Genomic DNA, 27,871 nt, shown 5'->3' with positions numbered 1-27,871 from the left:
AGCCCATGCTACTTAGGAGCCTGATGAGCAGTCGTGGTGTGGCAAAGTGTACTTAAATGGAAAACATTACTAATAAATACAAGTTAGTAGACAGCAATCTATCAAGATGTGGGATCAACAGGGGAAAAATAATAAAAGTCATTCTAGTCATTCAGTTCTAGAGGGAAAAAAATGGGACCCACCATACATGGGAATAATAAAAAAAAGAGAGAGAAGCAAAGAGCTAGGAAGTCTGCAAATCAGTGTGTATACTGGTATAGCCAAAAGGACTAGGGAGCCTTTTGTCTAAATTTACTTTTTACAAGAAGCTGAGACTGGTTAGTGAGAATCAGAATTGTAAAGTGAAAGAGTTGTCTGGGTTCAACTCTGGCTTGACCTCTTCCTAGGTATATGGGTAGTCACTTAAGATTCCCAGAACCTCTGAGTTTTCATTTGGAGATGGGGATGATGATAATGTAAACCTGACAAGATCATTGTGAAAATCACGTGGTATAATACATGCACGCACACTTGGGTAAATGCTGGCTCCCATCCCTGGAAATAGTCCTCAGGTATATTCTCTCACCAATCTGTGTGTGTACCTTCCAGATGCTACTTTCAAAGACCCCTCCCACACAGCTAGGATACTCACTTGGGTACACACCTTGAACAACTGGATTCTCTCCTATCTACTTACTTTTCCAAAAGGGTTTATTTCTGCAGCTATTAAGTTGCTACCCTAAACTATGACCAAACAGAAAATTCATTTATTCAATACCCATTACATATAGGGTACTGAGAGAGAAGGGAATAAACTGGAAGATAAACAAAAACAGGTCCATGTCCATGGCAACATGAGACAAAGATCTACCATAATAAAGGAGAGAAATACCCCAAAACCTAGAAGATAGGAGCATCAGGCTTTAGGAACAAGCTTCAAGGATTTTTGAGGATACCAGCTTGCACATCCACATGCAAAAGAATGAAGTTGGACCCCTACATCACATCATATACAAAAAATAACTCAAAATGGATCAAGGACCTACATATGAGATCTAAAAGTATGAAACTCTTAGAAGGAAACATGGGTATAAATCTTTGTGACTCTGGATTAAGCAATTATTTCTTTTCTTCCTTTTGTGTGTGTGTGTGTGTGTGTGTGTGTGTGTGTGTGTGTGTGTGTGTGTGCTGTAAATGATGACTAATGGTTTCTTAAACATGACACCAAAAGCACAAGTGATAAAAGGGAAAAAAATAATTTGGGCTTCATTAAAATTAAAAACTTTTGTGTGTCAAAGTCACTATCAAAAAAGTGAAAAGACAACCCCCAAATGGGAGAAAACGTTTTAAATCACATATCTGATAAGGGTCCAGTATCCAGGATATATAAAGAATTTTTACAGCTCAACAATAAAAAGACAAAAAAAATTCAATTAAGAAATGGGCAAAGGATCTGAATAGACATTTCTCCAAATAAAATATTCAAATGGCCAATAAGCACATGAAAAGATGTTCAAAATCATTAGTCATTAGGGAAATGCAAATCAAACCACAATGAAATACCACATTACATCCAATAGGATGGTTATTACAAAAAAGACGGGTAAGTTTTGGTGAGGATATGAAGAAACCAGAATCCTCACACATTTCTGCTGGGAATGTAAAATGATGCTGCCACTTTGAGAGTTTGATAGTTCCTCAAACAATTAAACATAAAAATAAACAAAAACCGTATGATCCATGAGAAAACTAAAAATGTACACCCACACAAAATCTTGTACACAAATGTTCACAGCAGCATTATTCATAATAGACAAAAAGTGGAAACAACCAAAATGTCTACCAACTACGAATGCATAAACAAAATGTGGTATGTCCATATAATAGAAGGTTATTTGGCCATAAAAAGGAATGAAGTCCTGATTCATGCCACAACATGGAGGAATCTTGAAAACATCATGTTAAGTGAAAGAAGCCACATACACAAAAGCCACATATTGTATGATTCAATTTTTGTAAGATGTCCAGAATAAAAATCCACAGACGCAGAAAGTAGACTAATGGCTGCCAGGGATGTGGAATAACTGCTAATATGGGTAAAAGGTTTCCTTTGGGGGTGATAAAAATGTCTTGAATTTTATAGTGGTGATAGTTGCACAATTTTTTTAAAAAGTTTCTATTTACTTATTTTTGAGAGAGAGAGAGTGCACAGACAAGGGGCAGAGAGAGAGGGAGAAAGAGAGAATGCCAAGCAGGATCCACGCTGTCAGCACAAAGCCCAACGCGGGGCTCTATCCCATGAACCCATGAGATCGTGACTTGAGCTAAAATCAAGAGTCTGACGCTTAACTGACTGAGCCACCTGGGTACCCCAATAGTTGCACAACTTTGCGAATATACTAAAAGAAAAAAAACCCCAATGAACTGTAACCTTCGATAAAATAAAAAATAAACTAAAAACAAGCCTCCAAACTAGTGAAGCTGCATTTGGCCCACAGGTCATAATTTGCTAACCCCTGATCTAAAGTATATTCTTTGAGGGTGCCTGGGTGGCTCAGTTAAGCATCTGACTTGGGCTCAGGTCATGATCCCATGGTTTGTGAGTTCAAGCCCTGCACTGGGCTGTGCACTGACAGTGTAGACCCTGCTTCGGATCCTCTGTCTCCCTCTCCCTGCCCCTCCCCAGCTCATGTGCGTGCTCTCTCTCCAAACTAAATAAACATTAAAAATAATAAAGGATATTCCTTGAAATCTCTCCCAAAGTCAGGTCTTACTTCCATCTTTTTCTTTGTGGGTAACTAATAAAGTTGGCATACAACTTACTTCTCAAAGACAACACTGTAAAAAAACCCTAACAAGTCTTTGTTAGAATAAGGTTATGTTATGAAACTTCCCTGGTCTCCTAACTATATTAAAAAAAATCTAATTTGATATGATTTGTTTCTAGTGAATTTATGCTCAAATTATGTAAGAAACAAGACAGAAACAGAAAAGCAATCAAGCCAGACCATGAAGGTGAGATACATGTTTGTAACTTAAGGAAAATATTAAGAAAATTAATAAAGCAAGAAAATAAATCCACCAAGCCAAGAACTATTTGTTAAATCTATCATCTATCTATCTATCTATCTATCTATCTATCTATCTATCTATCTATCATCTACCTATCTTTTTAAAGTAAGCTATATCCCCACCATGGGGCTTAACCTCACAACGCTGTGATCAAGAGTCACACATTCTACCAACTAAGCCAGCCAGGTGCTGCTAAGCCCTTTTAAAAAAGTAGACACATGAGGCACCTGGGTGGCTCAGGTGGCTGAGAGTCTGACTTTGGCTCAGGTCATGATCTTGAGGTTTGTGAGTTTGAGCCCCCATCAGGCTTGCTGGTGTCAGTGTGGAGCCCGCTTCAGATCCTCTGTCCCCTCCCTCCCCCCCTTCCCTGCTTGCGCTCTCTCAAAAAAAAAAAAACAAACAAACAAACATTTAAAATAAAAAAGTAAGTAAGGAGACACAAGACTGAGGTAGAAAGAATTATGAACTGTGGGGCCAGACAGGCCTGACATAAATCTTATTAATCTTATTTCTACCACTTTTGTGACCTTGGAAATGCTCAATTTTACTCCCCTTATTTGTAAAGTGAGAATCCTTTCCTCTCTCTCTGTCTACCACGTGTGGAACAACGTTCCACAATTGCAAGAAAACCCACAAGTAAAAGAAATAGAATGGATCAAAGTGTGTTCAAAACTTTAAGGTGGGGGGTGCCTGGGTGGCTCAGTCAGTTAAAGCATCTGGCTCTTGATCTTGGCTCAGGTCATCATCTCGCAGTTCATGGGTTTGGGCCCCACGTCAGGCTCTGTGCTGACAGTGTGGAACCTGCTTGGGATTCTCTCCCTCTCTCTCTGCTCTTCCCTGCTCGCGCTCTCTTTCTCTCTCTCAAAATAAATAAATAGAACTTAAAAAAAAACCCAAAAAACAAAACTTTAAAGTGGCCTTAGAAAATCCTGGTGATGCAACCAAAAATGAAAGTGGCCCCCCAAAAGTGAGGCCTGCAGGCTATAAACTGAAATCCCAGGATATTTGGCTCCTGTCTAGTTATGACATTAAAAATCATTAAGACAAGATGAGTTAGCAAAGATGTCCAAGGGAAATATATAGCAGAACATCTTAGAATTAATCCTAGTTAATATTAAATTTAAATCCTCTAATCTCAATTTCTTTTCTGCCTATCTTACTCAGTTGCTGCCAACACATCAGTTCTTTGTATTTTCTCAATGAACATTTTTAACTTTCTATTTTGAAACAATTTCAAACATAAAAAAGGTACAAGAATAGGACAAAAACAAGCATATATATCTGTCCCCTAATTCATTAATTGCTAATATTGCCATATTTGCTTACTCCCTCTCCCCTCCTCTCCTCTTTCTCTACACACACAAACATGAACACACACACACACAAATTTTTTCCTGAACCATTCGAGAAAAAGTTGCAGACTTCAGGGCCCCTTACACACTTAACTACTTCAGTATGTATTTCTAAGAAGAAGATCATTCTTTTATTTCACCAGAGCACATCTATCAAAATTGAGAAAATTGACAATGATATAATACTATAATTTAGTATATAGTCCATATTAAAATTTCACCAAGTCTCCAATAATGTCTCTTTGATTTTCCTGATCCAGGATCCAATCCAGGATCAAACACTGGGATGACACGGTGGTCAGCTTCTTTTTGGTCTCTTTTATTTTTTTATTTTACTGAAAAAAATTTTAATGTTTACTTATTTTTGAGAGACAGAGAGAGACAGAGCATGAGCGGGGGAGGCACAGAGAGAAAGAGGGAGACACAGAATCTGAAGCAGGCTCCCGGCTCCAAGCTGTCAGCACAGAGCCCGAAGCAGGGCTTGAACTCATGAGCTATGAGATCATGACCTGAGGTGAAGTTGGACGCTTAACCAACTGAGCCACCCAGGCACCCCTGGTCTCTTTTAATCTGGAACAGTTCCTCAGTCCTTCTGGTTTTTTATGACATTGACATTTTTAAAGAAGACAGAAGCTATTCTGGAGAAATGTTTCACAGTTTGGATTTGTCTGATTATTTTCTCATGATTAGATTTAAGTAATGCATTTTGACAGAAATACTACCTAAGTAATCTTGTATCTTCCTCAGTGTACACTATTAGGTGACATATGTGTACAATTTGTCTTGTTTAAGGTGGTATCTGACAAGTTTTTCCACTATAATGTTACTATTTTCCTTTTGTTATCTGTGAGGGAATGCTTTTCCATTGTGCAAATAAATGTCCTCCATTCACATTTCCACTCAATAGTTTCATTCACTGATTATTCTTGCCTGAATTAATTACTAGGATGACGTGGTATGATGGTTATAAAATGGCAGTTTGTCCAGCTCTATCATTTCTTCATTTAGGAACTGGCAATCTACTGGAATAAAGGGCTTTTCTCTGTCTCTCTTCCCCCCCTCTTTCTTCTCTCTCTCTCTCTCTCTCACTAGTGTAAACTCAGATTTTTTTTTTTTTTAAGAGAGAGAGAGAGCATGACTAGGGGAGACTGACAGAGGGAGAGAGACAGGATCTCACGCTCAATGTGGAGCCTGACACAGAGCTCAATCCTATGACCCTGGGATCATGATTTGAGCTGAAATCAAGAGTCAGACACTCAACCTACTAAGCCCCCCAACTCAGATATTTTTTACTCAGTGGGTTTTAATTCATTATTGCCACTATTCATCCTGATGTTCAAATTGTCACAGATTTGGCCAGTAGCATGTCTTTTGAGCTAGGTTCTGTGTCCTTAATGGTATGTTTCTTTCATTTTTCATATATTTTTTTACTTTTTGTTTATCTTCTGCTTTAAGATGTTGTAGGCTCATCTTGTACACTCCTTGTCCCAGAGCTGGAATCAGTTATTTTTTCAAGGACTCCTGGTTCTTTTTAGTGGGGAATGCTATTTGAGAAACCAGTAACTTATAGCCATTGAGGTATTATTACTTCTGGACCCTATCAAAGACAGAGTTGGAAAAAATGTATAAATATATATGAATATATATGTATTTGTTAAACCATGAGATCATACTGATACTGCTAATTCCAATCAAATACCTCAGAGCTATTCTTTGCCTTTCCATATTCCATATCTGAATCTCCCTTCTCCCACATTGAGAAGGGAACAACACTCAAATATCTATTATATCAATATTATATTTATTATTAACATTAATATATTTATCTCAACAAAACTGATATATTTACTCATTTGCCCAATTCTCCAATACAAAATAGTTACGTAATTGCTACAGCGATACCACTGCAAATGACAAATCTACTATCTAGAGTTCAATCAAGATTTCTTTAAAGTTTGTCTTTAAAGTACATATGGTCAAAGAATACAAAGTACTGTGTTCAAAAATTACTTGGATTAGTTGGCATCCTTCTCCCCAACTTTGTTGATTTTATTTTACTTTTTTGAATGTGCAAAACCTCAACATGGTTCTAAAAGTAAAAAACTCTACAAAAACGTCCAGAAAAAGGTTACTCCCTTTTCTCTACCTCTCTACCCTATATCTTCCACTCCCTAGAGGTTTCATTAGTTTCTGCTTACCCATCTGGGCTTGTGTTTGCAAAAATATGCAGGTATCCATATAAACTCTTCGTTAAACCAAAATTGGCAAAAATTGTATTAAAATATCCCTTTAAACATATGGAAAAGATATTCAATTTCTCTCATAAGAGAAATGTGACTTAAAACTATATTGAGATACCATTTTTCATCTGTTAGAATGGTAAAATTCAAAAGCTTAACCACACAGTCCATTGCTGGGTTGTAGAGAAACAGGCACTTTCATGTATTGCTACTGGGAAGGCAAAATGGTGCAACACTCATGGAGGGAAATTTGGCAATATCTAACAAAACCATATATATTTACCTTTTGGTTAGCACTCAAACCTCTAGGTTTTTACCCTAAAGATACATTTCCAGCAATACATGTACCCAAGGTTATTCATTATGGTATTATTGTAATTATGAACGATTAGAAACAACTATAAGAGTCCATACATGGGAAATTCATTGAATAAATATTGGTTCATCTACATAATAGAGTCGTAATAAGAGGTCTATGCACCTATGAAAAGGACTCTATGAACTTATACAAGTGATTTCCAAGATATATTGGTAAGTGAAAAGAGAGAATATATATATATATATCAAGTCATGTTTCACTCATTCATCATCATCAACAAGTCCTCCACGTCTAGTCATTCCCTCTATTCTCTCTTCACATGCTGCCTTTATGTCTTTACTTGCCTTCCTATTCCCTTAAGAATTCATGACTCATTACTAAAATCATTCTCTTGCAACATTCATCTGACAAAACCCCAACCCTGGATGATATTCTCCTGTATCTTCAACTTTCCCTTTCTCTACTGATTCCTTTCCCTTGGAATTATACATGCCCAAGTTTCTTTAATCTAGAAAAGTACTTCCTTGACGCCAAATCCATGTTGAGCTATGCCTTCCATTTCTCTTCCCCTTCACAGAGAAGAATGAAAGAGTAGTCTATACTCAGTATTTTCACTTCCTCACTTCCAGTAATTCCTATTATCTATACCACACACCACAAAAATGGTGCTTGCCAAGGTTAACCCTTGCCCTAAATCAATGTAGCTTCCCTGACCTAAATCAATGGACACTTCTTAATCCTTACCTTACTTGGCCCCTGGTAGTATTTGATGGTGCTGACCACTTCCTCCTCAATGAAACTTTCTTCTTCAGAGATCTGTAGCATCACCGTCTCTCTGTTTTCTCTTCCTACTCTTCTAGCTTGTCTTTCTTGGTATCCTTTCCATATTCTTTTTTGTTCACATGGCCCTTATGTTTGTCTTCTTTATGGCTCTATCCTAGGCTTTCCTCCCGCTCTACACATTCCCCAAAGGCAATCACAACTCACTTTCATTGTTCCAATCTCTATACTGCTCACTGCTCCCAAATCAACACCTCCAGTGTGTACCTCTATCTTAAGCTCAGACCCAAGTATTCCAACTACCTATCCAGAAAGTGCTAGACAACACATAACATACAGCTCCAGAGCCTCCATACTGAGCTTGTTATCTTTCCCCTCAAACCTATTCCTTTTCCAGTGCTCCCTAAGGCAGAAATTTGACCTTCACTCTTGATTCCTCTTTTCCTAACGTTTCATATCAAGTCACCAAGAATTCTATTTATTTTATCTCTTAAATGTCTTTCAAATTCACTGACTTCACTCTATCCAAATTACCATTATCTTGGTTCAGGTAACCCATCACGTCTTCTTGAATCACTGCCACAGCCCCTTAACTGGTCTGGTATATTTAGACCTATGCAATATTAATTTTGAAGCCAAGTTAATTTTCTTTAAAGCTTAATTCTGATCACATTGCTCCCACCGTAAAAACTATTCAATGGTTCTCCATTGCCCTTGGGATCAGACTCCACGCTGAGCATCATGACCTAGGATCGTGACCTGAGCCAAAATCAAGAGTCAGACACTCAAGTGGTTGAACCTTTAGGGCGCCCCTTGGATGCTTTTTCAATAGGCATCTCTGTGGATATAAATTCTACATACACAGGAAAGGTAACAAGACCCCAGAGTGGCTGAACTCTGAAATTTCAAGTAACTCACAATGCAAACAACAAAGTCAAAAAATAAAAATAGGGCCAGGTTACTAAACTGGAAGGTAGAGAAATAGTATGGGTGAACAGGGATAAGATTTAAAAAGTGAATTTTACTACAGAAAATTTAAAAAGCCAATCAAACCAAGAGGTTTTTAGTGAACACCCACTAACTGTTCAGCGCTATACATCCTAAAAGTATTTTTTTGCATTTCCTTTTGCATTTTTCAAAAGCATACAAAGTAGCAAGTTAGGAAATCCAGGGGAAAAAATCTTCCTCAGATAATAAAGAAGAAAACATTATAATCAATAACCACAAAAAGGAGATTTTACCTTTTTTATCCCATCTCCAGTCTCCAATAATCCCCTCTTCTTAATGCTAAAATAAACTGCTGTTAACCAATGTGCAGTCCGTATATGACAATGGGTGGGAAATAAAACAAGGAAAGGAAATGACTGTCAAGTGTTTTAAAAAGTTAGATGCCGGGCGCCTGGGTGGCTCAATCGGTTGAGTGTCCGACTTCAGCTCAGGTCGCGATCTCACGGTCCGTGAGTTCGAGCCCCGCGTCGGGCTCTGGGCTGATGGCCCAGAGCCTGGAGCCTGCTTCCGATTCTGTGTCTCCCTCTCTCTCTGCTCCTCCCCAGTTCATGCTCTGTCTCTCTCTGTCTCAAAAATAAATAAACGTTAAAAAAAAAAATTAAAAAAAAAAAAGTTAGATGCCATCAAATTGGCATCTCAGGAAACTTTAAGAGCTTTCTACAAATAACAACAACAATATCAGCTAATATTTGAGGGCTATATAACATGACTTTACAATTTGCTAGGCATTGTACTAAGTACTTTAGATAAATTAACTTGTTTACTCCTCCTCATAAACCTAACAGGATATGTGTATTATTTTATTGATGAAGAAATGTGTGCTAGAAGAGACTTATTCAAGGTCATATGACTCACAATGGCATTTCAATTACTATTTGGCCAAGGGGAGGTGTGAGATACTCACAAAAAGATACACTTCCAACCTCAAACTAGGAAAGAAGGAAATAAGATAGCCTTTTGGGGGGGGGGGAAGACAGCCTTTTAGGAGTTAAGATTCTAAAACTCATCATGGCTTCCATCATATGACACGTTCTCCCACCTCTATGCCTATTCTTTCTATTTCCTGTGGCTAGAGGAAGAGCAGGAATGGATAATCTCTGTATGTTGAGACACCTTGGCTCTTGATCTTGAGCTCTCCTCTCTCACTTCCTACTTTATCCCCAGAAAACATTATCCAGTCATCTTGTTTCATGGCTCTTATAGACTGGTGGTTCTTGAACTTTTGTCTTAATACCCTTTACATTGTTAAAAATTACTGATAGGGGGCCTGGGTGGCTCAGTTGGTTAAGCATCCGACTTCAGCTCAGGTCATGATCTCACGGTTGATTTCAAGCCCCACATCGGGCTCTCTGCTGTCAGGCACAAAGCCTGCTTCTGATCCTCTATCTCCCCCCCACCCCCGCCCCTCCTCTGCTCACTCTCTCTTTCTCTCAAAAATAAATAAAACATTAAAAAAAATTACTGAGGCTCTCAAAGAGCTTTTGTTTATATGAGAGCTTGCTTTACGTATTTACTTATTTAATTTTTTTTAAGTTTATTTATTTATTTTGAGAGAGACAAAGACAGAGTGAGAGGGAGAGGGGCAGAGAGAGAGAGGAGAGAGAGAAAATCCCAAGCAGGCTCTGAGCTGCCCAGCACACAGCCTGATTCAAGACTCGAATCCATGAAGCTGTGAGATCATGACGTGAGCCAAAACCAAGAGTCGAATGCTTAACTGACTGAGCCACCCAGGTGCCCTGGGTTATATTTATTGATATTTACCATATTAGAAATTAAAATGGAAATCGTTCATATTATTTCATTTAAAAATAACAAAAATGATAAGTTAATACATTTTAAATGAAAAGTAAATATATTTTCTAAGACAAAACAATTTCTTTTTTTTTTTAATTTTTTTTTAACATTTATTTATTTTTGAGACAGAGAGAGACAGAGCATGAATGGGGGGGGGGGTCAGAGAGAGAGGGAGACACAGAATCTGAAACAGGCTCCAGGCTCTGAGCTGTCAGCACAGAGCCCGACGCGGGGCTTGAACTCACAGACCGTGAGATCATGACCTGAGCCGAAGTCAGCCGCTTAACTGACTGAGCCACCCAGGCGCCCCTAAGACAAAACAATTTAATGAGAAGAGTGGCATTGCCTTACATAATGTCTAGCTTAATGGAAGATAACTGGGTTCTCATACCTACTTTTGTATTCAGTCTGTTGCAATATGTTATTTTGGTTGAAGTATATAACAAAAATACATCCTCACAAAGATATGTAGTTGCAATAGGAAGGAGTATTTTAATACCCTTTTCAGATAACTGTAGATATCATTCTTTGATATTGCACCAAAACTCCACACGTAATGAGTTCTTATATTACAATGTAGGATCTGAAACCACATAAATGAACTATTGGTACCCTCCTACATTCAAGTGCATTGGTCTAGTTTGCATTATGCATAGCTCTTTTATGCATGTATGAGTCTGTTACATCATATGTTGGTCATTTTGACAACAGTGACTCACTGAATTTAAAGATCTTCAATGCTAACATTCATTATACAATATTTTTGACATTTGTTTGTATCACCACGGATGGAAAAAGCCTTTTAAGTATTGAGAAGTTACCATGCTCATGGTGGCAGATACAAGTTTTCCTATATTCTCATTCATTCTCTCTCTCTCTCTCTCTCTCTCTCTCTCTCTCTCTCTCTTTCTCTCTCTCTCTCTCTTATTTTGCCTAAAAGTTCAAGTTTTATCCTTGGCAACAAATATTGTCAGTTGTTTTTCTTAAAGTGACAGCTCATTTCATTTAAAAAAATTTTTTTAAATTATTTTACTTACTATTTTGAGAGAGAGAGAATCCTAAGCAGGTTCCACGCTATCAGTGCAGAGACTAATGTGGGGCTCAAACTCACACACTGTAGGATCATGACCTGAGCCAAAATCAAGAGTCAGATGCTCAACCAACTGAGCCACCCAGGTGCCCCTCAGTTCATTCATTTTTAAGAAAATGTCTGCCATGGGGCTTCTGGCTGACTCAGTTGGTAGAGCATGTGACTCTTTTTTAAAATTATTATTTTAAAAATTTTCTTTATTTATTTATTCATTTTGGGAGAGAGCATGCACACACAAGTGGGGGAAGGGAAGAGAGAGAGGGAGACAGAGATTCTCAAAGCAGGGTCTGTGCTGTCAGCACAAAGCCCAACAAGGGGCTCAATATCATACACCAAGAGATCATCACCAGATCAGAAATCCAGGGTTGGATGCTCAACCCACTGAGCCACCAGGTGCCCCTAATCATTACTTTTTAAAGTTTATTTATTTATTGGAGGGGGGTGGGCAGAGAGAGAGAATTCCAAGTGCCCTCTGCATGTAACTCTTGATCTCGGGGTCGTGAGTTCAAGCACCATGTTGGGTGTGGAGCCTACTTTAAAAAAATAAATAAAATATTGGGGCATCTGAGTGGCTCAGTCAGTTAAGCATCCAACTCTTGGTTCATGGGATGGAGCCTCAAGTTGGGCTCTGTGCTGACAGCATGGAGCTTGCTTGCAATTCTCTCTCTTCCTCTCCTGCCCCTCCCCACTTGCTCACACTCTCTTTCAAAATAAATAAACTTAAAAGTAAATAAATAAATAAAAATGTAAAAAAAGAGAAAATGTCTGCCCAAATACTCATATTTGAATAACCCCAGTTTTTGTCTGGTAGTCATTATTTAAGATGGCACTTCATGAAAAAAGTGGCTAGTAGGGCTTGCAACTCAAACAACAGCACAAGTGCTTTTTCCTCAAGACAACCACCATGGTGCAGTACTTCCCATCCCATAATACAGAATACGAAAGAGATGTGTACTTAAAGGTTGAAATTTAATAAAACTACTACCTTCTATTGCTTCACATCAAGGACGTTTTAAGTAAAATTTGTTGTTGCGTTTTTGTTTTTTGTTTTTTTTGGTTACTGCAAATGCATGGCGTTAATAAGTCATTGAGTTTGATGCAATATTTGCCTTGATTCATGCTATGGTGAATCACTTTTTTTTTTTTTGCAAATTTTAAATGAGCTAATTTTTGTTTTTGCTTTTGTTTTGCAAACAATTTCTTAATAATACTATGAAAGTAGTTTGGGCCTCATGGATTCCCTTGAAAGGTCAATGAGGATTCCCAGGGGCCTGCAGACCACACTGAAAGATGCTACTATAGACTCTCTGTCAGTCACTCTCCACTGTTTATTCCAGTCTATGCCTCTCTCCTGATCCCAGACCCACTGGACCCTGTAAAAATGACAGATATGTCTTTGCTATTACCAAGGCCCAAACTGCTTGAACTCTGAATCCTATCCCCTCCAGCATTCCCCAGGACTTTGTTCCTTCACTTATTCTGTCCTCCTAAATCAGCAAACTTTCTCCTGCCATCAACATACAATCATGTGCTAGTATTTCTTCCCATTCTTATGAATCCCTGCCTTAATCCCATAGACCCTTGGAGCCACATCTCTAGTTCTCTGCTTCCTTTTGTAAATAAATTTCTTCAAGAGTTGTCTACACAACTCAGTAAAGCTGAAAACAAAAATAAAATGACTTTGAAGGAAAGAAGTGAGGGGGATAAAAAAGATGTCATTCTTCCTCCAATTTTCTGAAATGACTCCCCATTGGTTAAAGCCAACCCAAAGATGGAGGACAGAGAGCTGAAGAAAAGAAAGCTGAATAGTAGACACAGAGGGGCAAGAGAAGAAACTATCTTTTACGGTTTATCCTTTTTACTGCCTACATCCTGTCTCCTTTCACCTAGGGGCAATTTTGTAATAAATAAATTTCCATCACCTTCTTAAAAAAAGAGAGAGAAATTGGGACCTCATCAAAATAAAAAGTGTCTGCACAGTGAAGGAAACAAGCATCAAAACTAAACGGCAACCGACAAAATGGAAGAAGATATTTGCAAATGACATATCAGATAAAGGGTTAGTATCCAAAATCTATAAAGAACTTATCAAACTCAACACCCAAAAAACAAATAATCCAGTGAAGAAATGGGCAAAAGACATGAATAGACACTTCTCCAAAGAAGACATCCAGATGGCCAACCGACACATGAAAAAATGCTCAACATCACTCACCATCAGGGAAACATAAATCAAAACCACAATGAGATACCACCTTACACCTGTCAGAATGGCTAACATTAACAGCTCAGGCAACAACAGACGTTGGCGAGGATGCGGAGAGAGAGGATCTCTTTTGCATTGTTGGTGGGAATGCAAGCTGGTGCAGCCACTTGGGAAAATAGTATGGAGGTTCCTCAAAAAACTAAAGATAGAACTACCCTAAGACTCAGCAATTGCACTAATAGGTATTTATCCAAGGGATACAGGTGTGCTGTTTCAAAGGGACACATGCATCCCAATGTTTATGCCAAGCACTATCAACAATAGCCAAAGTATGGAAAGAGCCCAAATGTCCATCGATGGATGAATGGACAAAGATGTGGTATATGTATATAATGGAGTATTATTCTGCAATCAAAAGGAAAGAAATCTTGCCATTTGCAACTACGTGGATGGAACTGGAGGGTATTATGCTAAGCAAAATTAGTCAGAGAAAGACAAATATCATATGACTTCACTCATATGAGGACTTTAAGAGACAAAACAGGGGCGTCTGGGTGGCTCAGTCATTTAAGTATCTGACTTCGGCTCAGGTCATGATTTCGCAGCTCGTGGGTTCTAGCCCCACATCAGGCTCTGTGCTGACAGCTCAGAGCCTGGAGCCTGCTTCGAATTCTGTGTCTCCTTCTGTCTCTGCCCCTTCCCTGCTCATGCTCTGTCCCTGCCCCCCCCCCTCAGAAATAAATAAACATTAAAAAAACATTTTTAAGAGACAAAACAGATGAACATAAGGGAAGGGAAACAAAAATAATATAAAAACAGGGAGAGGGGCAAACCATAAGAGACTCTTATATATGGAGAACAAACAGAGGGTTCCTGGAGAAGGGTGTGGGAGGGGGGATGGGCTAAATGGGGAAGGGGCATTAAGGAATCTACTCCTGAAATCATTGTTGCACTATATGCTAATTTGGATGTAAATCAAAAAGTATAATAAAATAATTTTAAAAACAAGAGAGACAAAAGAGAGTTCTCTACACTGTGGTTGCCACTTTTTTACCTCCAATTCACTCTCACAACCCCTCCAGTCTAGCATCTACTCCCACCATTCCAATAAAACTGCTTCAGTAAAGACCACAGTCATTGTTCTATCCTCATCTTACTGAAACTTTCAAAAGCATTGAGCAGAAGCGACCATTCCTTTCTTGTAATATTCTCATTATGTGGGCTTTCCACTCTCCTGGTTTTATTTCCTTTCTACTTCACTGACCACCCCTTCTTGGGTAACTTTCTTGGGTAGCTGGTAATCAACTCCTGAAAGCTGGAGTGTCTCCACAGCCAGGTCTTGGGCCCTATTCTCTAGAGGTCCATAGACATTTGAGTCTCTGGATTTCTCCCTACAGTCCACAGCTCTCTCTCCCAATTAGTACCATCACTTCCTACTTGACATCTCCACAAAGCTATCCAACAGGCTTCCAAATTTAAAATGTCCAACCCCTGAATCTTTCCCAAACCTATTTTTCTCCCAGTCCTCTTCTTTCCATCTGCTCTCACTTCTCTAAGTCTCACAAGTGGCAAAGCTGGGATTTAAACTAGAGTTTTTGTTTCTTTTTTGTTTTGTTTGTTTTTTACATCTAAATCTGTGCATTCCTGGGCACCTGGGTGGCTCAGCTGGTTAAGTGTCTAACTCTTGATTTCGGCTCAAGTCACTATCTCACGGTTGTGGAATTGGAATTGAGCCCCATGTCAGGCTCCATACCTCCGCGCTGGGCATAGAGCCTGCTTGGGATTCTCTCTCTACCCCTCCCCTGCTCATGCTCACGCGCTCTCTCTCTCTCTCAAAAAAATCTGTACATCTGGACATTCTTTCATACTATGCACTGCTACATAGGTTAGGGAAGTGCAAATTGAAATAATTCACCTTAATGTAATTTTGTATTTGAGTTCCAACCTTTGGGAAACAATAGATGGGATCCTTTTTTGTGTTCATAGAAGTTTCCAAGTCTATTCTGAACAAAGTTATTTAACTACGAAGAGATGGAACAGAATATGGGTTGGATGGGGAGGCACAGCTAAAAGAAACGGCTGAGCCAGTCAGTGATCACTGTCTACTCAGCATCCACCAGAGCAGGGCTTCTCAACCACGGCACTGTTGGCACTGGGGCTGCATATTTCTCTGCTGCGCACACTCTGCTGTCCTGTGCACTGTAGGAGGTTTAGCAGCATCCCTATCCCCTTTCCACTATATGCCAGTAGTATCCTTCGAGTTTGGACAACCAAAATTGTTTTCAGATGTTGCTAAAAATCCTTTTGGAGGTAAAATCATCCATGCCCTGCCCCCAACTGCACTAGAGGGAAGTACTTTGAGTTATATTCCAAAGGAAATATAGAAAGAAACTACAGAACAATAAAGATAAACAAATTAGTAGAAATTATGTCTTCAAAGAATTTTTAGAAATATGGGAAAGCAATCAAGATATAAAAAGTATAAAACAGTTTACCCAACTGTGTAAATGGTATGAGCCCAATTTTGTGGGGGGAAAATTTACATAAGCATGGGAAAAAACTGGAAGACTTAAGAATCATAATTGTTACTCATTGAACTAGTTTGCTATAATCCAGGCACTGTGTTAGTCCTTCACACAAAACTCATATAATCATTACAGCTATGCTCAGTTATTGTTCTAGTTTACAGATTGGGAAACGAGGGGTAACATGAACAAGGCTATATAGCTGGGGAAGAGATAGGTTTTTTTTTTTTTTTAATGTTTATTTATTTTTGAGACAGAGAGAGACAGAGCATGAACGGGGGAGGGTCAGAGAGAGGGAGACACAGAATCTGAAACAGGCTCCAGGCCCTGAGCTGTCAGCACAGAGCCCGACGCGGGGCTTGAACTCACGGACCGTGAGATCATGACCTGAGCCGAAGTCGGCCGCTTAACTGACTGAGCCACCCAGGCGCCCCAAGAGATAGGTTTTAAAACTAAATTTATGCAGCTCTAAAACCCATCTCTTAACTAGTATTCTGCTTCATAATACACAAAGGCAGTATACCAAAGGTTAACAATGTTTATCTCTAGATGATAGAATTTAAGGTAATTTTGTTTTCTTTTCTATATTTTTCTGTCTATTCCATATTTTCAACTATGGTAATATTTATTACTTCTATAATCAGAAAAATTGGGGGGCACCTGGGTGGCTCAGTCAGTTAAGTGTCTGACTTTGGCTCAGGTCATGATCTTACGATTTGAGTTTGAGCCCTGCCTTGGGCTCTGTACTGACAGTGTGGAGCCTGCTTTGGATCCTCTCTCCCTCTCTCTCTGCTGCCGACATCGTCCCCCCATCAAAAATAAATACACATTTTAAAAAAAAAGAAAAATTTTAAGTAAAAATTGTGAAGACTACTTGGTAACATGGAGAAAAGACTTATTATATGTTAATCATATGTTAATATGTATCTTAATTTAAGATACAAAATTCAATGTAAAGTACGATTACAATTATGTGAAAATATGCAGGAGATAAAAGGAAGTACACAAAATGCTAATAATTGTTTTAGGGAGATGGGACTAAGAAGTAATTTTTACTTATCTTTTCCATATTACCATTAATGTAGTTATATTTTATTTTAAAAAAATTTTTAATGTTTATTTAATTTTGAGAGAGAGAGAGAGAGAGAGAGAGAGAGAGAGAGAAAGCGCGTGCGCACCCATGGGGGAGGGGGCAGAGAGAGAGGGACACACAGGATCTGAAGCAGGCTCCAGGCTCTGAGCTGTCAGCACAGAGCCTGACGCAGGGCTCAAACTCATGAACTGTGAGATCATGACCTGAGCCAAAGTCGCATACCTAACTGACTGAACCACCCAGCCGCCCCACAATGTAGTTATATTTTAAAATGGATAAAAGTTTATAATTTAAAAAAGCAGTAACAACCATCTATAATCTCACTACCCTAAGATAACACTCTGAACATTCAATAAATTTCTTTCTAGTCTTTTTCTAAGATCAACAGGATCACTTAGATATACTAACTTGAAGGAACCAAAGAGAATTCTTACTCAACCTGCAGGTAATGCTAAGTTGGACAGGACAGCTAAATGTTGGATTCAAAACATGATCTGGAGGAAGGAAAGGGCCTGGAATTAACACTATGGAGTGTCTCTGTTGGACACAACGAAAGAGTTGAACTTCTGGATTAAAGGCCTGGCTCTCCATGGACTGGACAGGACAACACTGAACAAGATGCTTGGCCTTATTACTAAACCCTTTTTAAGAAAATACCCATTCCCTATATACCTCCCCACAGCATTTCTTTGAAACTAAAATGAGAAAACACTATGTAAAAACACTTTGTAAACTTTAACTTCCTTTGCAAAGGTAAGAATAATTACTGTCCAAGTCAATAGTAAAAACAGTGGTATGCACCCCAACAATATTTTTCCAAACACAAAGCAAATAATATGACCAAAAAACAATTTCTGTGTGACCATGTCAATCACTAACCTTGATTTACCTGCCTATGTTTACCTGCTTAATAAAACTGCTAGAAAGGACAGGAAACCATTAGGTATGACCTGCAGAGAAAAACTTGTTTTTGCCATGAATAATGCCAGAAGGGTTCTCTACAGGCAGAGAATTAAGAGCCAGCCATCTGCATCTAAGGTGCAAACTTGATTTCTTACCTGTAGCTCTGCTTCCAGGCCCAGTCGTCTGATAAAGGGGTCAGTGACATGGTAGCGACGCTCAAAGCTCAGAGCACCCCGCTCCTGTGGGACATAAACAAACTCAGTTTCATTGATTCAATTCAATATGATTTACTATGTGCCTATTATATATCCAGCACTGTCCTGGGCACTGCAGGAGCTACAAAAGGTAGTAAGAAATTGGGCTGCAGGAGCCTGCACTATACTTGGGCAGGGATTAGAGAATGATAAAAGAGTATAAAATTAAGCATAGGGTGCCTGGGTGGCTCAGATGGTCGAGTGTCTGACTCTTGATTTTGGGTCAGGTCATGATCTCACAGTCCATGAGATCGAGCCCTGCGTCAGGCTCTGCGCTGACAATGTGGAGCCTGCCTGGGATATTCTCTCTCTCTCTCTCTCTCTCTCTGCCCCTACTCCATGCATGCTTGCTCTCTCTCTCTCTCTCTCTCTCTCTCTCTCTCTCAAAATAAATAAATAAACATTAAAAACATAAGCATTAAATTGTGCTTGTTGGGTTACAAAAGGCAGAAAGAAAGAAAGAAAGAAAGAAAGAAAGAAAGAAAGAAAGAAAGAGGAAGGAAGGAAAGAATGAAAAGAAAGAAAAATTGAAAACAACAAATAAAGGAGTTTCCATCTTTAGGTTAGAGAGAGAGGGTGGGCATCACCTTTAGGACACATAATGTGGGGGGTATTCAAAGGAAAAAAATAATTTGCATGGTCCCTCCAACTCTATGATTCTGTCCCTCTAGGAAATGGTCCTTGCCCTTGAGGGCCACCCAGTCTAAAAAAATTACAAACAAAACCTCCCACAAATGGACAAAGCCCCTAAAGGATTCAGGGATGAAGGGAAAAATATACAAAACACAGATTGATGTGCTCCGTGCACTAAGCACATAGCTCATGTATACACTCAATCCTTTTTGATGATCATAGCTTATGCTGCATGCCACTTAATTTTTTAAAGATTTTTAATTAAAAACATTTTTAGCACTTAACCTTTTCAAAGAATTTCCTGTGTTCTTTCAGATTTCATTCTCTATGATCAGCCTTAAAGGCAGACACTATTATCATTTAACAACAGAAAACACAGGGAGGTAAAATGATTCAAGTCTTATAGGTAATTAGGGCAGTGGTAAGATTAAGCTCCTGATCCAGCTTGGGGTTCTTACTATAGGAGCACATCAAGTCCTGGTAGAATTTCTTCCATTAAATCTCTGTGTTCCTTTACAGCAGGTTCCCCTGACAAAGCCTGGGCTATCTTGCTAAATGAACTTGACAGCCCCATCATCCATTCATCTCACAGAATGTACAAACTGCACAGGACAGGTGCAGAAGACCCTTAAAGAAAAGAAAAAAGAGTCTAAGCTGAACTGGGACTAAGACTCTTCTAGGGTCTGTTACATGCACAACTTAGCAGCTGGAGCAACATGAAGATGTCATATTTTCTTCTGCTACACCCCCCCCCACACCTACATATGTACACACAGTTGTGTACACACATGCACAACACACATGCACAGTACACTGGTGGCTCCCCTCCCCACCGACCTCCATTAATTTCAGCAGCCCAAGTACAAAGCACTGGGATAGAGGAGTCTCCATGAATTCCATATTCTTGGGCAAAGAAGATGGGAGTCAAGAGACCTTGATTTTAGTCCTAGGTCTGCCACTAATTAGCTATGTGACTTCAGGCAAGTCACCAACTCCAGACCTCAGTTTCTTCAGCTGTAAAATGAACCTGTTAGGAAGAAAGGACTTCACGCTCTGGTTCAAAGGGCTGAGCTGCTTACCTTGATCTGCCTACGGATGAGGTCTCTAGTTATGTTGACTTTTGCCATCTTCTCTTAATGAATTCAACAGCAGGAAGCTATAGAAGGATCTTCAGGACCCTTGAGCATTCCAGCCAAGCCCAGGTCCACAAGACACACATTTAATTACCTGGGGAAAAAAAATCATCAAACCTTGGGGGATGAAATAAGGTGGCTTCAGAGTCCTGGTTCCACCCCTAAAACATCCCACCAGCCTACCCAGTGAACTGGCTATTGCCTGTGATTTATGACATGGTGGGCTGGCTCTGCTCCATAGTGTTGAAGTACTTTTGGAAGGTAAAGAGGGTGGGAGGGGGGAGACAATGACTCAGAGCTACAGGAAGTATTGGAACAAACATTGAAAGAGTCATGCATGCTTCACCAGAAAGTGGGGGGTTGGATAGGAGTATGAAGGAAGATCCTAAAAGAAAGAACAAGGCAAGCAAGAAAGATGTCAACTTCCACTTGCTCAATATGCAACTGTGGCAACCAGTCTTTTAATTATACTTTGAATCCCTGCTGCTCAGCTTGGCTCTCTCCAAAACCAAATCAGTACCACAGACAGAGCACTCAACCCTTTAACAAATTGATAGAATCAAAGAGTGGACCGGAAATGTAAAGGTGATCATGTCCACAATCCAATCTAATAAAGATATCCCTCTTCAATATCCTGATAGGTAGGCTTTCAGTCTCATCTCCTGAAGCAACTTATTCCTTTGTTATAAACTCTGATGGTTAGAAAGACCTACTAATCTCATTTCTGATAACTTACATAAGAAATTACAAAATATAAGAAATACAAAAGTCTATACCCAAGCATATTCATCACAGATTTTGTAAAAACAAAAAAACTGAAAGTACCAAATTTTTCAATGATAGAGGAATGGCTAAACAATGTATAGCCATATGATATTAAGCAGCATTAGAAATGTTACTTATGAAGGAAAAATGCTTACATTACACCAAATGTTTCCAAAATAACATGATGCTTTTTCAATAAATACTATTATCAAAGCTGTGTTTAAAAAGGAGTTACAAGGGGCACCTGAGTGGCTCAGTCCATTAAGTGTCTGACTTTGGCTCAGGTCATGGTCTTGCGGCTCATGGGTTTGAGCCCCGCGTTGGGCTCCGTGCTGACAGCTCAGAGCTGGAGCCTGCTTCGGATTCTGTGTCTCCCTCTCTCTCTGCCCCTCCCCCGCTTGTGCTCTGTCTCTCAAAAATAAATAAACATTACAAATTTTTTTTTTTAAAAAAGGAAATATAAAAAATAATAATAGCCATCTTTAAACAGTAGTGTGACTGATTTTTTACCTTCTGATCTTTGAGGTTTTCAATTTTTTTTCTACAAAAGCACATTAATATTGCAATCAGAAAAAAAATGCTTGAGAAAGAAAATAAACGCAGAAAAAAACTCCAAAGCTTTTAAAAGAAAGTTCTACCTCCTGTTATTTCAACCTTTGGTCCTGGTTCCACCTCTGAAGGCATGCAGGAGGTCTAGTCTTTCTTCCCCATTTGGCCCTTTGTGCTGTGATGATGGCTCTCAGGGCCCACCAGGCCTCCCTGCCAACTCTCCCCAGCCAGCAGGATTCCCAAGACCACTTCTGGATCTCCTGGCCCTGCTTTTCCATCAGTTACCCTCCTACAGACTCCTAGCACACCCTCCTGAAATCACACTCTCTCCACCTGTTCTGTGAGCAGACTCCTTCTTTTCCTTTGGCATTTAATCACAAAAAGAAACTCTCTATATAAACACTATGTTATCGCAGATTTTTTTCTTTAGTGCTAGGCACAGAATAGGACAATAAAAATCTTGCTATCTAATTAGATGTTCTCTTTCAGCCTGAGTACTTTGGGGCTTATGCCTCCATGATTGATTTGGGGATCATAAGCTCTTAAAAGGGCAAGAGCCTTCCCTCACAATGTGGAAACCATCCAGCATTGCATCTTTGTGAGCATTACCAGAGAGATACGGAAGCCACTGGCACTGTTTAGGATCACAAAACCTGTGAACATGAAGAACATGTAGGGATGCCAACTGTAAACAACTATGGTTTCATGAGGACTTTTCCAGGGGCCTCTGGCCATCAAATTAAAAATGTGAATTTGGACAAACTGGCATAAACTAAACACTGGTCTGCAATTATGTTTATGGCTCTAGTTTGTGATATACTGGTCAAGCCTCCCTGCCCCCCCCAAAACAACAGTAATTTCCCCCACAATCACCAAGAATATAGAGTGAGACTTATCATAATGGAAAGAACACCAATGTCATGGAGTATACCTGGTATTAAGTAGGACCAGCTATGTGGCCTTGGTAAACTCTCAATCTCCCCAAGTAGGTTCTCATTCCTGTGTCTCATAGGCACAGGAAGAATTGGAATAAACACTGAAGGGGCCACAGACGCCTCACCAGAAAAAGGCTCATTCTTCACCCCCAACAGCCTTATTCTTGGAAGACTACTAGAAAGGTCAAATGAAATAATGTAGGTATAAAGTTTTCTCTTTAATTTTATTTTTAAAAGAATGTAAGTACTTTTATCTGCTAAGAAAGAGTAAATTGCCAAATATACACTTATTATGTACTAGGAATTGTGCTAAGAGCTTTATATAGTTATTCGTTCAACAAATGAGTGCAAGAAGGATCTCCTCTACGTCGGGTACTATTGCAGACCCAGGGGATACAGCAGTGAACAAACCAGGCAAGTTCCTTATTCTCACAGTACTAACATTCTAGCAGGAGGGAATAGATAATAAACAAAAATACAAATAAAATAAGAATATCCCAGGTGAAAAGTGCTGTGATGAAAATAAAATAACTTGATGTTAAAGTGATTGATGGGCTACTTTTAGACTTGAGGTCAAAGAAAATGTAGTACACATTTGTGGAGTTTCTAGATGCTCAGCATTTGAAGCCCTTCCTATATTTTGAGAATCCCCCATCTAATGAGTTTAGAAGAAGACAGAGTGCCTCTCACTATGAAGTGAGAATAGTTCAGACTAAGATTCCTTCTCTGAAGATCCCTTACAGTTAGAGTGTGTGCCTATGACCCAGGCTATGCCAATGAGACATATCAGCCCCAGACTTTAATTGGGATCTGGGATCAAAGAATCAGAGGACCAGCGAGAGTCCATGCTGGCAGCAAGTTGTGGCTATAATGGCCATGAAGGTCCAGTCAGCTGGTGGTGGTGGTGTAAGCTGTATAAGCAGCAGTAGTGACCTCATGGATTGATTCTGTAAACGATTTTGGCCGTGGGTCCTGGCTGCTACCCAACTTCCTTCGTTTTAGCCCAGTCTTCAAGCTTGGCTTTGTGGCCTTCCCTGATATTTTGTGAGTTTCCCTAATAACCTTTCAAGAATCAGCCAGAGTTGGTTTCTGTTGCTTATACCTATAAATCCTGCCTGATACAGAGGAGCTCTCTCAAAAGATGACACTCAAGCTGAAACACGAATGACAAGAAGCCACAAAGAACCTGGAGAGGACACATGTGAGGAGAGAGAATAACCACTGTTAAGGGTGCAGAGGAAGACTGGTTCAAAAAGCTTGTACAGTAGATAGATTCTATTACTATCATCATCTTACGGAAGAGGAAATAAAGTCATGAACATGAAACAATTTTCACAATGTCACACAGGTAATAAATGGAGGTGAAGCAGGGAGAGCTGTATGCACACTCTTAACCATTTTGTATGTATGAATAAATTACTATGGTACATAATTTCCCAGAGTAATATCACTATGACCACCCATAAGAGTCAACTAATCTGTTACTACTCACTCTTTAATTTTCTTAAAACGTTAACTGGGTTTTTACCAAATACCAGGCACTGTGCTAGACGTGGAGGAATACTGACTAGGATGAAAGACATAGCACCTAAAAAGCAGAGAATCAAAGGCAAGGGACTTAAGCTAAGATTGGTGTGTGCTTGAAAAAACTAAAAGGAATAAAAGAGAGAAAAAGCAGAGAAAGCAGACAAAAAAAAATCCATACTACAATTCAGGTAAATGGTAAAATAGAGACTGGGATTCAAAACAGTATCAGACTAGGGGGCGCCTGGGTGGCTCAGTCAGTTGAGCGTCCGACTTTGGCTCAGGTCGTGATCTCTTGGTCTGTGAGTTCGAGCCCTGCGTTGAGCTCTGTGCTGACAGCTTGGAGCCTGGAGCCTGCTTCTGATTCTCTGTCTCCCTCTTTCTCTGCCCCTCCCCCACTCATGTTCTGTCTCTCTCTCTATCAAAAATAAATATTTAAAAAAAAAAACAGTATCAGACTAATAGGTAGAGGTTAAAAAACCAAAATGTCAAATTTAATATAACTGCTGCTCAGTTAGCATTGTGGTAAACATTTCTTTTCCCATCCTGAGAAGAAATGAAAGCACACTGGCCGATAGCTCATTCTGGAGCACAGCCCACCTTCACCACCCCCTCCCAGGAAACAGGGATTCAGCATCTTCCACAAACTTTTTAAGGCAGGCGTGTGTAACTGAAAAAACATTTCTAAGTAGAGATTATTCTAAAGGTTCACATCAGGAGGGAAATACCCCTAAATCTGCAAGAAGTATAATTAGTTTCAGACTTCAAAAATTTCTCAAATATAAATAATTAGATCAATAAATGAATTGTTATTTGAATATGAGAAGATTTAATTATGGTCAAATTTTAAAAGCATTATTTTAAGGAGTATCCTGGAATAGTCAATTCTATAGAGCAAAAAGAACTCACGGATATAGAATGACATGATGGAGACATTTGGAATTGAAGAAAGGAAGTTATATATTTATGATTAAACACCAGAAAAGACTACATCAAGGGGATTTCTCTCTGGTGCAGTATGCAAATTGTATGTTCAGTTCTGCCGAGATGCAAAAAGACTGAAATAAGTGACTTCAAGAATCCATAAGATAAAATTTTCAATGCCTAGTATGCTAGGCACTGCACTAGACTTTGAAAATCCAGCAAAGAATAAGCCAAACACAGACCCTTCTCTTCAAGAACACACAATATAGTTGTCATGAATTGAATACCAATGGTACCAAGACTATTGTAACTAGAGCTCCTCAGAGGGACTGAAAAAGGCTAATTTAACTGAATGACCAAAATGAACAGCCAAGACAGTAAATTCAGAAGGAGCAACAAGGAATAATAAATTAAATCTTATTTATACTCATTTATTCACACACCTTAGAAGAAATAACAAAAATGACAGTGGGGGGAAACAAACTAAACATAGGGCAGTAGAGTAAGAAAGGTGACTTGGAAATCGCTAACAAAAAACTAGAACTGTAACAGACCCAAGCAACTTTAAATGTGTATTCTTCATTCTAAAGATAGCACAATGAACTGAGTATACCCTTATGTTTGCACTTAAAGCTCTAGTAATATTGAGGGCTAATTTTGCAGAACATGAAAGTTCAATACAAAATCTCTCTAGCTAAAGTACAAAGGGTTGAACATGGCATCTTCTGTCATTACAGGCCAGCTCTAGTTGATACTCAATGATAAGGAGGAAGAAGGAAGCCAGTTTCTGGGAGTTGGGAATGTGAAAAACATAAAATGCCTATGACACCGAGGAAAATATATGACATAATGTTATAAAGAAAACATGAACTGCCATGTATATTGATACACTGCCCAAAAGGTATTCCATTCCTAGAGTCTAGAATGTCTAGCATGTCGCCACTTAACCCTATCCCTTCCACAGACCTTTAACTCGGGCTACTGGGAAACTTTTTTCCACGGGCATCTCTGCTATTACAAAGGAAGCTAATAAGAAAATTCAATTAACAGCTCAATTTGGAGGAATTAATCTACTCCATAATGCAAAGGGTACCAGTAATATAATAGCCTGAGGTTAACAAGCCTTAGAACAAAGTACGCCTGGCAAATGTTACTCATCTGGAACCAAAGATTGAACAGTAACATCCAAATAAACATGAGGAAACACCCATTTCAGGTGTGCCACAGTCCTTGTTTGAGTTAATGTAGCAGAAAGGGAAGTGGACTTAAAATACTTAGGCACTTGGGCCTGCAGTCCAGCCCCCTCACTGTACCCATTAGTACCTACTTAGACAGTTATTCAACCTTTCTGAGTTTCAATTTCCTCATTTGTAAAATGGGGATACTCATTTATTTCAATTAGTTGTTGTGAGGAATAAATGATGAAATATATATGAAGGTACAAAATAGTACCTGGATTACAGCAGGTGCTCAACAGATGTTATTAGCCAAATCTGAATTCTAGTAAGACTTGATAGCTCCTGATCTATGCTCAGTGGCATGGTTACAACATTTCTCTTACTTCCTTCCCTACCAGAGAGACAAAGCTGACATTGGGGATTCCACTGTAGGATGGTGGGGCACAGAGAATTGGATCTTCTCACCTCTGCTAGCTTTGAATTGCAAGATCAGGAGGAAAATGGTGACTTTGCTAAAAACAAAGAAACTCCATTCAACAGTCTGTACAAGAATGGTTAGGGCAGGATTATTCATAACAGCTAAAAGGTAGAAACCCAAATGCCCATCAACTGATGAATGGACAAACAAAATGTGGTGTTTATTGTGTCTATACAACGCAATGTTATTTGGCCATAAGAAGCAATGAAGTGCTGATACGTGTTACAACATGGATGAACCCTGAAGACATTATGCTAAGTGAAAGAAAGCCACATGTCGTATATAGGTTTCTCCTGCTATCCAAAAGCAAAGTGTTCCTATGAAACCTATCCTAAGCTGCAAGGGCATAAAGCGAAGAAGCAATTACCATCAGTTTATTAAATGGAAAAAATTTTTTGTTATTTCCAGACCCCAAAAATAACTTCTCTTAGGCTTTTCTGATACCATCTTGCTAAAGGATGAGCAAAATAAATAAATAAAGCACACTTTATTTTATAAAGCACAGATGCTCACAGACACAGTTCAAAGCTATGGTGGTTGGATGCTGAGTGTAGTTCCCAGGGTGGAAGCTGGGAGGAGCCACTCTCGCCACTCAGGGTGCGCACTGCCACTATAATAGGCTCACTGCAAAACAAATGCTGAGCACTAGATTTGATTTTCACCCTTTTCATAAAAGCAAAATTCCCCTTTGGATTCTCTTCGGTTAGTGTAAAAGGTACTGATGTAGATCTTCGTAAAAGTGAAGTGGCATAACATGAACTTTCAAGAATCGAGGGATAGCTATAATTCCATTTATATGCAAAGGCCAGAATAGGCCAATCTATAGAAATAGAAAGTAGATTTATGGTTTCCTGGGGCTAGAGAGGACTTTAAAGTGTATAATTCAGTGGTATTTAGTAAACTCACCATGTTATACAACCATCACCTCTAGGTAGTTCCAAAACACTTACATCACACCAAAAGAAAATCCCATACCTATTAAGTAGTCAGTCCCTCTTCCTTCCTCCCTCTAGTATCTGGCAACCACCAATTTACTTTCTGCATCTATCAATTTACCTATTCTAGATTTTTCATATAAATGAAATCCTACAATATGTGACCTTCGCGACTGGCCTCTTTCACTTAGCATATACTATT

General features: G+C 39.1%; 1 protein-coding gene across 4 annotated transcripts in view; it reads right to left on the bottom strand.

Annotated features, from left to right (window-relative positions):
• The window catches only part of WDTC1 (WD and tetratricopeptide repeats 1), a 64,969-nt gene that overhangs the window by 27,021 nt on the left and 10,077 nt on the right, over positions 1–27,871 (bottom strand). For all 4 annotated transcript variants that reach the window (XM_086716146.1, XM_086716144.1, XM_086716147.1 and 1 more), the window contains exons 2-3: positions 20,328–20,475; positions 18,517–18,600 (exon numbers count right to left, since the gene is read on the bottom strand). In XM_086716146.1, coding sequence (XP_086572272.1) covers positions 18,517–18,600; positions 20,328–20,375 — 132 coding nt within the window. In that variant the 5' untranslated portion in view covers positions 20,376–20,475. The remainder of the gene's footprint in view (positions 1–18,516; positions 18,601–20,327; positions 20,476–27,871) is intronic.

This window comes from Puma concolor, chromosome C1, assembly GCF_028749965.1.
Source record: "Puma concolor isolate L17-30 chromosome C1, mPumCon1.1.hap2, whole genome shotgun sequence".
NCBI classification, from domain to species: domain Eukaryota; kingdom Metazoa; phylum Chordata; class Mammalia; order Carnivora; family Felidae; genus Puma; species Puma concolor.
The sequence above is the reverse complement of the archived record's forward strand: the minus strand, read 5'-3'. Positions and strand labels throughout refer to the sequence as shown.